The following is a 15,466-nucleotide window of genomic DNA, read 5'->3' on the forward strand; positions in this document are numbered from 1 at the left end:
AGATACACGTGCTTTCAGCTTCAGCAGCTTCCTCCCAGCAAAGACCTCTTGCTGCTGTGCAGCCACTTCTTATGTAGCCAGGCAGGGTGGAGAGGTTGATTGGGCACACCTGTGTCCAAACACAATCAAGTGGCTGCTCCTCCACCCTGCCACACTGACATTAGCTCTATTTTTAGCCTTTTCACTGTTATGCCGATGACACTCAGCTGTACCTCCGAACCTGTGTTGTTCTCGTTCACGAAAACGGAAACGAAATATGTTCGTCAACGCCCATTTTTCACCGGACGAAAAACGAGACCGGACTAGACAAAAAACATGTGTATAAACAATAACTAGGACAAAATCATTATGCAATTTCATTGACTAATAAAGACTAAACGAAAATATAGTTCACAAAATAAATACTCCACTAAAATCTATGGTCATTTTCGTTCACGAACAAAGACGATACGAAATATATAATTATAATGAACGTATCACTTCCTCCTGTCTCTTTTGCCATAGAGCGCCGCTTTGCGTTCGCAAATGCTCACCGGGACTGTCTGGGAGCACAGTTGTCTATCACTTTGTATTGGCATTGTGGTCAGGGTGCATATATCGAACATACCCTTGCCCCCCACACACTCACACACACACACAAACACACCTTTTGAAGTTACCGCCAGCGCAGCTTGCAGCCACAGCTGCACACAGACCCGACGCGGAGATTTCATTTCATAAAATAAAATAAAACAGTAACATGCTTTGCACGGGGATCGGTCATAAGTTGAAAGGAAAGAACACTACAAACCTGAAACGACACATCTCCATTTACCACAAAGAAATCAAGGTAAGCTAAGTTAACATAAAGTATACTGCTGGTTGTTTACAACATTAAATCAACGTTGTGTTGTTGAGTGTACTGTCAGCTTAATGTTACTACAATAAAATCTACCCAAAACTAGTCTACTAGTTAACTTACGTTAGCTTCTTAGCATGTAGCAACCGCAGCCACTGTAGAATTAATGAAAGGTACTATTCTATTGGTGGGGCAACTATGGTTTCAGTTGGATTGCAAGTTTAGCCTATTTAAAGCAGACATACGTCGTAAGTGCCGTTTTCAGGAGAAAATATCAAAAACAAGAAATTGCCAAAATGCTGATTTTTACAGAAGACTATTTTGTTATATACATTGGGAGTTCGTTTTTATTTTCTTATTTTTCTCTTATTTTCACTGACCTCATATCAATTTTCTTGAATGTGAACTAGCCCATTAGGCACTTTATTTTATTTTCATCGCAGATGTATATTTATTTTAATGCAACCATCAATGTGTCTGAATTGTGATCCAAATAAATGTGCAAATTCATGTCGATTCATGTTCCCTTTCTAGATGTATTTCTTAAAATTGACATTTTTATCAAAAGGATGAGAAAAAATGCGATGGAAAATATTTTTCGATTTTATCTAGTGATAAATGTCTAAAATAATTGTCAGACTAAAATTAGACTAAATTGTCAGACTAAAACTAGACTAAAATGCCAATAGTTTTTGTTGACTAAAACTAAACAAATAAATTCACGGTTTCATGGACTAAGACAAAGACTAAAATGCTCGACTTTTAGTCGACAAAAATGTGACTAAATAAAAAAAGGATGAGTTCGACTAAATATGACAAAAAATAACAACGGCGATTGAAACAAGACTAAGACTGAAACAAAATTTAAAAATAGCCGACAAGAACAACACTGCTCCGAACTGACCCCAACCTACGTTCCACCCCAGTCCTCTCATCATCACCTACTCAAGCCCTTTCCAACTGCCTGGAGGAGATTAGGGCATGGATGAGTCACAACTTCCTTCAACTCAACAGTTCCAAAACCGAAGCCATACAAATTGCCTCCCCTCACCAGGTCCAGTCATCACCCATAACCACCATCTCCTTCTCTGGTCAAGACATCCCCCTCTCTACCTCTGTTACCAACCTCGGTGTGAAGCTGGACCCACAACTTACCTTTGTAAACCACATTAAACATCTGTACAAAACTTGCTTTTTCCACATAAAGAACATATCTAAACTCTGCCCCTTCCTCACTTTCTCCAATGCAGAAAAACTCGTCCACGCCCTAATCTCCTCCAGCAGTGTGAGTGCCACGGGGGCCCGACCGACAGGATGGAGAGACACAGAGTTTTGTGCAGAACCCTCTTTATTGCCCAAATCACTGCCAACACGTGCACAAGCACATCAGCACACCAGGGCCCCTTGCTGCTGTTCAGCTCTGCCTTATAAGGCAGGCAGGGTGGAGAGCTGCAGCCACTCAGGCGGATGGGACACAGGTGCGTGTGTCCCATCAACCTCTCCACCCTGCCACACACCCCTATTCTCCACACTACACTGGCTTCCCAAAAGCTCAAGAATCCAATACAAGATTGCCCTCATCACCCACCCCTGCATCTACAGAAATGCCCCTCAATACCTCAAAGACCTCCTTACCCCTCACTCATCCACCCGTAACCTCCGGTCACAAAACACCAACCTCCTCTATCATTATTAGGGCCCGAGCACTGACAGTGTGAAGGCTCTATTGTATGTGTAGGAATTTGTTTTTCTTCCGACGAAATGAGGGCCTTTTTTCCCCCTAAACGTGCCCCAAAAGTCACCAAATTTTGCACGCAAGCCAGGCCTGGCGAAAAATTTGGTATTTAATGGTTTGCATTAATGGGCGTGGCCTAATGGCTCAACAGTGCCCCCCGGAAAACTTCGTGCCTCAAGCCCCACAATACGGTTTGACGTACATGCACGAAAATCGGTACACACCTGTATCATGTCACAACTTAAAGAAAAGTCTCATGGCGCCATGGCCGAAACCGAACAGGAAGTCGGCCATTTTGAATTAATCGTGTAATTTTGGCGCAATTTATGCCATTTCTTCGGCCGTTAATGCGGCCCGAACCGTAATGTGCACCCAGGTGTGTTATACATCAAAATGTGCGTCTCGATCCTGCAACTACGCGCATTACTTTTCTAAGTCAAAAGCGCTACCTTGGCGACGATAGAGGCCAAAAAGCGTGCCCTCCCTTCATCTGATTGGTCCATATTTGATAGTTCCTACTTTCTGCCATAACTTTTGAATGGTTTGACATAAAGAGTCGTGGGTGGTGACATCGGACTCGGTTTTGAGTCCTTGAACATAATTGGTGCAAATTAGCCCCGCCCCTCCTTCTGATTGGTCGATATTTGATAGTTCCTATTTTCTGCCATAACTTTTGAATGGTTTGACATAAAGAGTCGTGGGTGGTGTCATCAGACTTAGTTTTGAGTCCTTGACTTTTATTGGTGAAAGTTGCATGCGCGAGGGCCCGTTCATCGCTGGTTGCAGCTTTAATTATTATTATTATTATTTTAACTTTAATTTTAAATGCATACAATCAAAAGATCTAAAAAGGTGCCAGGAGATCCCAAGCCGCACAGCCGCTAATCCCTCTCAGAGCGTCTGCAGCTACTTCTGCTCTAACCTCAAAGCTGCTTTTTCCATCAAAGCTTCATGCCATCGTGTCCAGGCTTAAAGAGAAGAGAGGTGCAGCCGCTCGGAGGTCTTGTCACTGTCAATTGCCATAAACGGACGTCACACAGCAGCGGCGGCTTACTTCAAACACCAGCGTCTCATTAGTGGGCCCCGCCGCGTACAGGCTCTCCGGCTGGTTGAAGGAGCGCTGGTAGTCGAACACGGCGCCGCCGAAGTGGAACTTCCCCGGCCAGTCCACCGTCCAGTCCCCGGTCAAGTAGTACTTCCTCTTCAGGGAGCGGGCGGCCAGGTAGCTGGTGGACACTTCCACTTCCTGGATGTGGATGCTCCGAGCCCCGGCTGGAACCGTTACCATGGAGTAGTACTCTGGAGAAATCAGAATCACACACCGGTTTTACTGCAGCTCCACCACTCTGATGTCATGTCTGATCTTAATAATAACCCATATTTCACCAATCAGACCCCTTTTACACCAAACTGGTTCCAGAGCTGGTTCTAGCTTCTTGTACCCCTTTTCCACCAAACCTGTTCAAGGACTGGTTCTGGTTCCGGGCCAGTTTGGAACCGGGCTTTCTGTTTCCACTGACAAAGAACTGGCTCCAGGCCAGAAGAACCGGTTCCAAGGTAGCACCAACTCTTTGCTGGTCCAGAGGAAAGAACCGCTTACGTAAGCGGAGGGGGTGGAGTTATTAAGACCAACGGCAATAGCAAGACTGGGAGATGGAGACATTTTCAAATAAGAATGAATCTGGATGCAAAGCAAAGCATCACGGGAGGAGGAGGAGACAACCTGTCTTTTAGAGATGTGTCCACGGAGGAGCTACGTGGACTAGGGCTGGGCGATTTTGGACAAAAATAAAATCCTGATTTTTTTCTCTGAAAACCCGATTTTCGATTTCGATTTTTTTGGTAAAACTACAAAAGACAATGGAATAAATTGTTTCAAATATTTTATCTTTATTTTTAAAGAAAAATAGCAAACAAATTTCCCTATTGGGAATGAAGTGCAATTGAAAGATAATGTAAATCCTCCTTGAGTTTAGTAAAGTGACAACATTTACAATTTTCTTGACCAAACAAAGATGACTAGACGCATGCAGCCAGCTGCAAAAAAGGAAAATCGATTTTCCGATTTTCCTTTTTTTAACATCGTCTTGATTAATAAATCTGATTTAGATTTAAAATCGATTAATCGCACAGCCCTTGAACCAAGTGGACCATGTCCTGTTAGAGCAGATACCTGGTTGTTGCTGCAACTTTCACGCAAACGCAGCGACGTAACTGACGTTTGCAGCGAAGTAATGATGTGGCTTAGGGATGAAGATTCAGGTGACGGGAATGAAGAGGAACCTCGTTGCTCTGAAGTTTAAATGAATGTCGGCTGATGTCATGTAAAAGGTATTAAAAGTGTCTGAATGGTATCAAACTGTTAAATGAGCCATTTTTTGTGAATGAAGTCTTAGTAAAAAGTGCATAATGACATGTTAATAAGCTGGAAGCTTGGTTTGGCTGCGTGGTTTGGCCTGAACCAGACTGCTGTTGCAAATGACCACAACATGAACTTATCTTTTGTTGTTGAATATCTATAAATACCTCCTAGCCTTAAAGAAGTCCCCCTTCCCTCTGTACATCGTGGCCTTCTGGAACAACAATGGGCCGTTCAAACAGCGACTACAATGTCCAGTAAAATTAGGAACCCACAGACCAGACCAGTCCACTTAAATAGACACACAAACACTTGGAAACGTCCCTCTTAGCACCCGAGATATGGAAAAACAAACCGGTTCTTAGCTGTTTGCCAAGTTGAACGAGTTGTGAACCAGCACCAGCCCTGGAACCGGTTTGGTGGAAAAGGGGTAGCAAGTCATTCCATTGTTTTAAGGGGTTACAATCATGCTGCCTAACATACGGACGTACAGACGGACTGCGAGTGAGGACAGGTTTACCGTTAGCCCGGTGCTGAAGGTTGTACTGGCCTTTGAAGATCTTGCAAGTGGAGTTGTTTCCTTTGCAGACCCCACAGGCATCCAGAGAGGCCTGGGAGCCCAGAACCTGGTCACACCCCACCTCCTAAACACAACACACACAAAACACTCACAAAACACGGACTCATGGTAAAAATAACAAGCTCCTTTATGGAGATGTTTATGTGGAATAAACTAATCTCTATAATGAGGCGTGACTCTAACTCCGTCTACAGCCCCGTTGACGAGCTGCACGCTTCAGTGGTCCATGTGGTTTATGTGGATGATAAAATCATGGCGATGAGACTGAAGATGAGTAAAAGACAATATTCCTTTACAATGAAATGTTTGTTTAAAGCATGCAAAGGAAGATTTAAAGCATGCAAAGGAAGATCCTCGTGATTTTTAGGGGTTTAAAATATCTTCTAGCGTCGTGAGAAGGAAGGCGCCCTGCAGACGATGAACCGACGTACCTCACAGAGCCCGTCGATGCACACGTCTCCTTTGTGCTGGTAGCACAAGGTGCCGTCCTTCACCTTGCTGGACATGGCGAAGAAGAAGTCAAAGTCTTCTGCGATGCAGTACAGCTTGCAGACGTCTTCATCTGCACGGAAGAAAGGCAAGGCAAGGCAAGTTTATTTGTATAGCACAATTCAACACAAGGTAATTCAAAGTGCTTTACGTCAACATTAAAAGCGGCAAGACACAATTAAACAGTAAATAACAAATAAAATGAAATAAAATGATAAGAAAAGAGGTGAAATGATAAAAAGAACAAGTTATTAAAAAATAAGGGCAGTAGAGTACAACAGGTAAGTATTTAATTAAACAGTAATGTTTTTAGGCCTGATTTAAAGGATCTACAGTTGCAGCAGACCTCAGGTCTACAGGAAGTTTGTTCCACCGGTGAGGAGCAGAATAACTGAACTGCCTCCCCTTGCTTGGTTCTGGTTCTGGAACCACAACAAACCAGATCCAGATGAACCTCAGGGGTCTGGGAGCTTCATAGGAACTAACAGATCCAGCATGGATTCTGGTCCAAGACCATTCAGGTCTAGTTAGACCAGCAGCAAGATTTTAAACTCTATCCTTTGACTCACTGGAAGCCAGTGTAGCGATTTCATGACCGGTGTAACATGGTCCAGTTTCCTGGTGTGATATGGTCCAGTTTCCTGGTGTAATATGGACCAGTTTCCTGGTGTAATGTGGTCCAGTTTCCTGGTGTAATATGGTCCAGTTTCCTGGTGTGATATGGTCCAGTTTCCTGGTGTAATGTGGTCCAGTTTCCTGGTGTAATATGGTCCAGTTTCCTGGTGTGATATGGTCCAGTTTCCTGGTGTAATATGGACCAGTTTCCTGGTGTAATGTGGTCCAGTTTCCTGGTGTGATATGGTCCAGTTTCCTGGTGTGATATGGTCCAGTTTCCTGGTGTAATGTGGTCCAGTTTCCTGGTGTAATGTGGTCCAGTTTCCTGGTGTAATATGGTCCAGTTTCCTGGTGTAATGTGGTCCAGTTTCCTGGTGTAATATGGTCCAGTTTCCTGGTGTAATGTGGTCCAGTTTCCTGGTGTAATGTGGTCCAGTTTCCTGGTGTAATATGGTCCAGTTTCCTGGTGTAATGTGGTCCAGTTTCCTGGTGTTTGTAAGGACTCTGGCGGCAGCGTTCTGGATCAGCTGCAGCTGCCTGATAGATTTCTTGTTAAGGCCTGTAAAGATGATTGAGATCATTATTGCAATAATCCAACCTACTGAAAATGAATGCATGAATACGTTTTTCCATGTCTTGTTTAGACAGAATCCCCTTAATTCTATCAATGTTTTTCAGGTGGTAATGGGCAGATTTAGTGATAAACTTTAGATGGCTGTTGAAGTTCAGGTCTGAGCTAATAATTACACCAATATTTCTGGCTTGATTTGTAGCTGTCAATGACATGGAGCCAAGGTGAGCGCTGATCTTTTCCCTTTCATTTTTAGGGCCAAAAATGATCACCTCTGTCTTTTCTGCATTTAGCTGGAGAAAATTCTAGCCATACAGTTGCAACTTACAGAGTAGGGGACTGTAGTCACGTGATGACACTGAAATATAGAGCTGTGTGTCATCCGCATAAGTATGGTAGGAAATGTTGTGATGTTCCATAATCTGAGCTAGGGGTAGCATATAGATGTTGAATAGAAGCGGTCCGAGTATAGACCCTTGAGGAACCCCACATGTGATCTTGGTTCTCTTAGACTCATGGTTTCCTATTGACACAAAGAAGGCCCTATCTTGTAAGTAAGATTTAAACCATTGAAGCACAGTGCCGGTAAGTCCCACCTAATTTTCCAATCTGCTGAGTAGTATGTTATGATCAACTGTGTCAAATGCAGCAGTAAGATCCAGTAATACCAGAACAGAGGATTTGCCTGCATCATTATTGAGATAAATATCATTTAAGACTTTGATGAGTACAGTCTCAGTGCTGTGGTGATGCTCGAAATCCAAAGAGCGGACAGGAACACGTGAATCGAGGAGAGCAGGTCTTTAGTGTACGGTATCGTCTTGGACTGAAGTGGAAACGACAGAATTGGCTACAAACACACTCGTGAGGGGGTAACGGGGTCGTCTCCTGTCTCCGATCAGCTATCAGGACGAGTCTGCACAGCCATCCTCGATTAGAACAGACGACAGTGAAGGTGGCATGGCTCTGGGTCCCATGAGGCGTTTGAGAATCAGTTATTTTCTACATCGCTAGCCATTCATCAGCGGCTTAAACGGGCCTGGGACCACAGCCAAGATACCGCTCTTCCTCACGGCTCCCTCTCTCTCTCTCTCTGTAACAAAGCTGGCTTCCTGTTAGAGTCCATCCCCGGTGTGTCTGGAGCTGCAGGTGGCTGCACGCCTCCCATGCACGTTCACGCAGCTCACAGTTCACCGTAACGGCCAACAGAGGCTGAAGCACTGAAAAGAGATCTGGACCAACCGCGCGGTACCGAATACCCAGGACCTACAGAAGCGAGAACTGCACATTTATTAGTTCTGTGAACTAGTGTTCTTTCTTCTCAGCCTGTTTCAATTCTAGTTTTAGTCTAGACTTTGGGTCGAGCTATCATTTTATTAGTTTTTATTATTTTTCGTCACGTTCATTCTCCTTTTAGTCGTGTCAAGTTTCAGTCGACTAAAAGTCTGAGCATTTTATCCTTATTTTCGTCAGAATTGTCCATTTTAGTCTAGTTTTAGTCAAAGACAACATATTTATTTTTCCACATTTCTCTCCACCTTTTTCTTTTTCCACGACACATTGGGTTTTCTTTTCCACGTCTATGTAGGAAAGTGGATCCAAAGAAGGATCTTCTTTCCCCCCCCCAGAGCAGATCCCCGCGTTTCTCTATGTAACTTTGTTTTTAATTAACGTTAACTAGAGCTCTGCGTTAACGGCATCAGCCTCTAACTCTGCAGCTGCATCTTCTGGATCTGATTCCCCGCTGCAGCGACTGGGATTGAGGACTAACGTCACCCAGCAGAATAAACCAGAGAAACTACTGAAAACATGGACATTAAACCAGAGAAACTACTGAAAACATGGACATTAAACCAGAGAAACTACTGAAAACATGGACATTAAACCAGAGGAAACTACTGAAAACATGGACATTAAACCAGAGAAACTACTGAAAACATGGACATTAAACCAGAGAAACTACTGGAAACACGGACATTAAACCAGAGAAACTACTGAAAACATGGACATTAAACCAGAGGAAACTACTGAAAACATGGACATTAACGATCTTTGTTAGAACATTTCGTCTCGTTTTGGTCAATGAAAATGAAGACACATTTTAGCAGAGTTTTTATTTTTATAATCTACATTTTAGTCTGGTTTTTATTCCTCTATGATATTGCATTATATATTTAATTATCGTTATCCTCACATGACCAGCATTTTCGTTGCGTCTCGTCTCGTTTTCCTCAGGTGATAAAGGTTCGTTGACGACGATATTTAGTCATAATTTTGGTTGACGAAAGCAACTTTACTCCTAACGAGTCTGTTACGTGGTAACAGTTTTGAATATGAATCTTTAAGAAACACCAAGACAACCGTAGTCCCACAGGGACCAGTTCTGGGGCTCCTCCTCCTGTTCCAGACTCTCCATCATCCTGTGTCTCTTGTCACAGCTTATGCAGATGATTCCCAGATCTACGTTGAACTCTCATGATTAGGATCCTTTTTTTACTTTGTGATCTACAATTTAGTCTCGTTTTTATTCCTCTACGATATTGCATTATATTTTAAATATCGTTATCGTCACATGACCAGCATTTTCGTTGCGTCTTTTTTTCCTCAGGTGATAAAGGTTCGTTGACATCGATATTTAGTCATAATTTTCGTTGACGAAAGCAACTTTACTGTGAACTTTGAACAGTGAGAACAGGAAATCACTGTGCAGTCTTACGAGAGAGAGAGAGAGAGAGAGAGAGAGAGAGAGAGAGAGAGAGAGAGAGAGAGAGAGAGAGAGAGAGAGAGAGAGAGAGAGAGAGAGAGAGAGAGAGAGAGAGAGAGAGAGAGAGAGAGAGAGAGAGAGAGAGAGAGAGAGAGAGAGAGAGAGAGAGAGAAAACACAATCCTTCAATTCGGAGGTTCAAGGCCATATTAAGAGATTAGATGGTCTTAAAATTAAGTAAATACAGACTCAGATAAACAACAAGACATGACATATTGTGTTATCGTTTGCTTAAGGAAACTAAAGCCAGAATGCAGAACTAAATAAACACTCTGATTCATCGCCTGGTTCATCGTAACCCCGTCTTCAGTCTGTCCCACTGCTCCGGAGGAGCTTTGGCTCACTTTTCTGCAGTTTCTCTTTTCTCATCTCTACAAAACGGGGTTGGGGTTAGGACTTTGGGTCACTATGACACCTTGGTGGTGTCTGTTCCAGCTAGTTTGGTGCAGATTTACTGCCGTATTGGGATCAATGTCCCACTAAATGACGGATCGCCTCGTATCTGACTCTGACAGAAGAGTTCGGTCGGTTCACCGACGGCAACATGTTCAATCATGTGTCTGGAGAGCAAACCCACATCATTCCCTCTGCAGCACTGTATAATAATAAATCAAGTTTCTTATCGGGATACTACTAATACATTATTTATAGAGTCAAGCACATTAACATTCATAGATATTGTTTATTTAAAAACATTAGAAATATTATTTCGAGTTAAGAATAAAAGCCTTCCTACTTTTTTTTTATTCAACATTTCTTCAGATTAAAAGAAACAAATTACAATTTAAGAAGGCTATGGGTCTTTGAAACGTGACTAATGTTAAATACAGATGTGTTTCATTTTTGGGAGTCAAATTATGGAATTGGACTTTGTGATGAACTGAAATTATGTAGATCTCTGCAGATCTCAGTTTAAAAAAAAAAAATAATTAAGGATTTCAATGCAAAATGATTTGAACATAATTTAATTATGCAGAGCGATTCAGAGTAAATTTTCTTTTCTTTCTTTTCTTCTGTATTACTGATAAACTGGGTTATCTTCTGGAAGGTACAGGATTCAGCTTCAGCCTAAACTCTCAGCCGAAACTTCGGTTTCACAGAGTTTGTGTGTTATTGTTTATTGTGTGAAACTGATTAGTGTAAATATGTATATTAACTAGGGGTGTAACAATATATCGTGCCACGAAATTTCGCGATACAAATACGTCACGATACGTGTCGTGGAGGTGACAAACTGTAGCACGATATTGGGTTATTAATATTAATATATTGTGTTTACTAGTAACATCCTATTGGTGCAGCAGGATCACGTGACAACCTCGACCCGCGGACCAAAATCTGACTACGCTCAGAAGAAACTAGTACCGTTTTGCGGCCCCGATAACGGGACTCTTGCAGGGTTTTGAGCTCCGAACTTTTACTAATAATGTGAGCATGAATCAATGTTTTTTCTGATGTAAAGATTGTGTCGTCCCCAAAGGTGGGAGGAAGAAACGATAACAGGGTTCACCTTACGGCCTCAGGCTGGAGCAGGTGAAGCTCTGAGCTCCGGCAGAAGATAAATAACAGTCATGGTGCAGTTTGAGTTTGGGACTTTTAATAGTTTATTTATTTCTTTTATTCATTTATTTAATTTTTGTTGTTAAATTTCTGGAAAAGAAAACAGTCAACTCATACATGAGAGAAACTATTCAGTTTGTGGCAAAATATTTTATGAAACTGAAGATTCATAATGCAAACCTGACATTTACTTTTAGTTCAGTTTGTGGAAAATGGTTGGCCTGGCTTTCTCTTTAAAACTTAAACAGTTATAAAGCATTACAAACTGGAACAATAGGGCAAACACACAGCATTGTTTTGTATTTTGTGTCTTTCAAATAAAAGACCATTTTTTCCAGTCTTATGTTCCTCATTCAAGGTTGTTAAAAAAAATACTGCTATAATATCGTATCGTATCGTGACCTCAATATCGTGTACCGTATCGTGAGATTAGTGTATCGTTACACCCCTAATGATAACGATTTGTCAGTTACATGCACACAAGTTAAGTTGCATATAATGTAATGTAACCAAAATAAACTATTCATTCATTCATTCATTCATTCATTCATTCATTCATTCTAGGGCTGGGTGATTTTGGACAAAAATAAAATCCCGATTTTTTTCTCTGAAAACCCGATTTTCGATTTCGATTTCAATTTTTTTGGTAAAACTACAAAAGACAATGGAATAAATTGTTTCAAATATTTTATCTTTATTTTTAAAGAAAAATAGCAAACAAATTTCCCTATTGGGAAAGAAGTGCAATTGAAAGATACTGTAAATCCTCGAGTTTAGTAAAGTGACAACATTTACAATTTTCTTGACCAAACAAAGATGACTAGACGAGCTCCGTCTGTAATGCAGCCAGCTGCAAAAAAGGAAAATCGATTTTCCTTTTTTTAACATCGTCTTGATTAATAAATCCGATTTAGATTTAAAATCGATTAATCGCACAGCCCTAATTCATTCATTCATTCATTCAGTTGCCATGAGGTGCTGATATGAAGTTAGGTGCATTATGTAACGGCTGCCCGTCTCCCTGTTTCAGTCTCACCTGACACAAAGAGACGAGAGAGGACAGATATCTTTTGCTTTGTTCACCTGAAGCGTTGCAGACTGTCGTCATGCCGACGCTCATCTGACAGCCGTCTCCAAAGCCAAGCTCTGCTGCTGAACTCCGGCTGAGGCCCGGGGAGTCTGACATGCAGCTCTCAGCCTTTTATGCAACATCTTTGAGCACCGCAGGGTCTGACCTCGGGGTGAACTCGTCGGGATTACTGCTTCTGGGAAGATTGGCAGCTATCTCGAATATTTTCCACATGTGAATAATCTTCCTCTTCCTCGGCTCCCCATGAAGTGCTCAATATTGAACGTTGGAGACCGACGAGCTGCCAGAACAGAACGTCTGCTTTTACAGCGGAGCTCAGGCTCGGTGACCAGGTCCCTCGTACAGGCAAATAAAAGCCTGTTTGTTTCATGCATCATGCTGTTAATCTACTGAACTATAGAGGGAATGCACATGATTTCACAGATGCGACTCCACAGCGGGATTCGACCACTGAGTGGCAGAAAGACTGAGTGTCAGAAAGACTGAGTGGCAGCATAAACTTTCAGTTTGAGCAACTAACTTGAGCAAAACATCTAAAATGGGACTGCCGAAGGATAAACTTAAGAGACAAATAGATCGCTGCAATTCACAGAAACAACTGGATTCCAGACACAGAAACGTGGATTTGTAGTTCCCATTTTGTATCAGGTAATGTTGGATTTTTGGGTAGCTAACGTTAAACGGTCAAATCATAAAGTTCATCACTTTAATTTCACCAACAAATCCTGCCTTGAAGTCGGACCAAGCGTTAAGACTTTTGTATGCTGCATTGACGACACAATTTGATTTACTACCAGGTGCCTATTTATTAAATGAACTGCCAGTTCGAATGGACTCAAAGAAATACAGACTGCTAATTACGATAACATATTACGCAAAAAAATGTATTCTTCTACTTTGGAAAGGGGAACAGCTGCCCACCTTTGAAATGTTCAAAGAACAAATAATACAATTCCTCCCATTGGAGAGGCTAACTCTCAAAGGACACGGCCGAGAACAAATGTTTCATGAACTGTGGTCTCCACTCCTAAATCAATTAGGGGGAGAAAATACGGACTGACATGACTCACTAATTGAGTTGACCATTTGTCAAAAATGTTGCTGCTATCTCATGTATTCACTGTATTTATTAACCATTGTCTGCGACTATTTTTTGTCTGTGTTTGGATGTTTTTTTTTTTGTTATTTTTTTTCTCTTGTTTTGTTTTGTCAATGCTTGTCGGGGCTCCTATTATAAAATAATAAAAACATATTTTAAAAAAAAAAAAAAAAAAAAAAGACTTTTGTAAGCCTTCAAGCTTTGCTTCGTGTATTTCCCCGGCGTAGAAATTAAGAACATATAAATAGCAGGAAACTGGATTCGTGGCCAAATATTAATGTCCATGGACCACTGGTTCTTGGTAACTGTACCAAATATTAATGTCCATGGACCACTGGTTCTTGGGGTAACTGTACCAAATATTAATGTCCATGAACCACTGGTTCTTGGTAACTGTACCAAATATTAATGTCCATGAACCACTGGTTCTTGGTAACTGTACCAAATATTAATGTCCATGGACCACTGGTTCTTGGTAACTGTACCAAATATTAATGTCCATGGACCACTGGTTCTTGGGGTAACTGTACGGGTCACTGTCAAGTCCAACTGCCTTTAATCTAAGCCGATAATCGGCTGTTATCTCGTCTTCTCCACTAGTTGCAGCTGTTTTTGCTGATGTTTTGCCACTTAGTGTGAGTAAGGGGGCTGGTCCAGCGGAAAAGTGACGTAAATGCATATCCTCTATTCACCTAATTTTACTTTTTTTCTGCGTCTGGTTCCTCGTCAGCGGAGCAGCTTACCGTCCACCTTGGTGTAGGGTTTCCACTTGTAGTACCAGCCCCTGAAGGGCTTGCTGTTGTACTCGGCGCACTGCTGGGCCCGGAAGTCCACGGCGCCGGCGAGACACGGCTGGGCGTTGCACAGCTGGTTGAGACGACCGGAGCCGGGGCAGAACTTACCGTTGTTCTGCGGCCTGGGGGGAGATGGGAGAAGATTTGTTTCAGTACCATGGTTCCCAGGGCTCTGAATGAGCTTTAACGTAACGGGTCCGTTCAGAGGAGACCGCAGATCAACGACGGTTCCCATCTGACGGCTCAGGAGAACCGTTCTCATCGTCGGCCCTTTCCCACCACAGGGTTTTGCTCACTTCGATCTGACTCGGCTCTTTTCATTTAGGCCACGTTAGAAAAATACCATAATTTACACGAACCTACATAAATATCTGTTAAAGTGCTATGAGCAGCCAAACCTACAGGGGGCAGTGTAACGAGAAGATAAAGTCATGCTAGCCAATCAGAATCCTGGAAAAAAACATCAACAAATGACACGAGTAACTTCCAGTTTCTTCCTAGATGAACGAGAGTCTTTGGTTTGGAGTGACAGAGAAGTGGAGTTACTTTTAAGTGTGACTTTAGAATATAAAACAGGTAAAATACAAGAAAACATTGACGGTGGCCAAACTAATTGTAAACACAGGTCTCACACATGACGCTGGTGACGTTTCTGTTGCATAATGTGACGTTCTGAAGCGTAAATGTCCGTTTCCCTCTGTTTACAAGCAAACGTGAAGACAGGGTTTTTGCAAATCTCCACTTTGGTCGGAGTTTTCAGAAATTATCGTTTTTGGTGACTTTGAGCTTCGTTTTCGTGTAAACGAACGACCCAAATGCATGAAAACACCACCGTTTTTGCTACGTGGAAACAGGGCCTTAGTTTGTTTGTTTTCATCAGAAGTCATCGCTCCTTCACTCATGTTCCAGATGGAACCACCTCTCCCATCATGCATTGGTCCGGCGGACCACCAGGTCTTTATCAGGGATGGTA

The 15,466-nt window shown here is 42.2% G+C and overlaps 1 protein-coding gene across 2 annotated transcripts in view; it reads right to left on the bottom strand.

Annotated features, from left to right (window-relative positions):
* adamts18 (ADAM metallopeptidase with thrombospondin type 1 motif, 18) overlaps positions 1-15,466 on the bottom strand; it is a 138,242-nt gene that overhangs the window by 51,571 nt on the left and 71,205 nt on the right. For both annotated transcript variants that reach the window (XM_061746732.1, XM_061746740.1), the window contains 4 exons: positions 14,443-14,615; positions 5,944-6,074; positions 5,453-5,576; positions 3,628-3,872 (listed from right to left, as the gene is read on the bottom strand). In XM_061746732.1, the coding sequence (XP_061602716.1) occupies positions 3,628-3,872; positions 5,453-5,576; positions 5,944-6,074; positions 14,443-14,615 (673 nt within the window). The remainder of the gene's footprint in view (positions 1-3,627; positions 3,873-5,452; positions 5,577-5,943; positions 6,075-14,442; positions 14,616-15,466) is intronic.

The sequence above is a fragment of the Cololabis saira genome, chromosome 2 (assembly GCF_033807715.1).
Source record: "Cololabis saira isolate AMF1-May2022 chromosome 2, fColSai1.1, whole genome shotgun sequence".
Classification (NCBI taxonomy): Eukaryota; Metazoa; Chordata; class Actinopteri; order Beloniformes; family Belonidae; genus Cololabis; species Cololabis saira.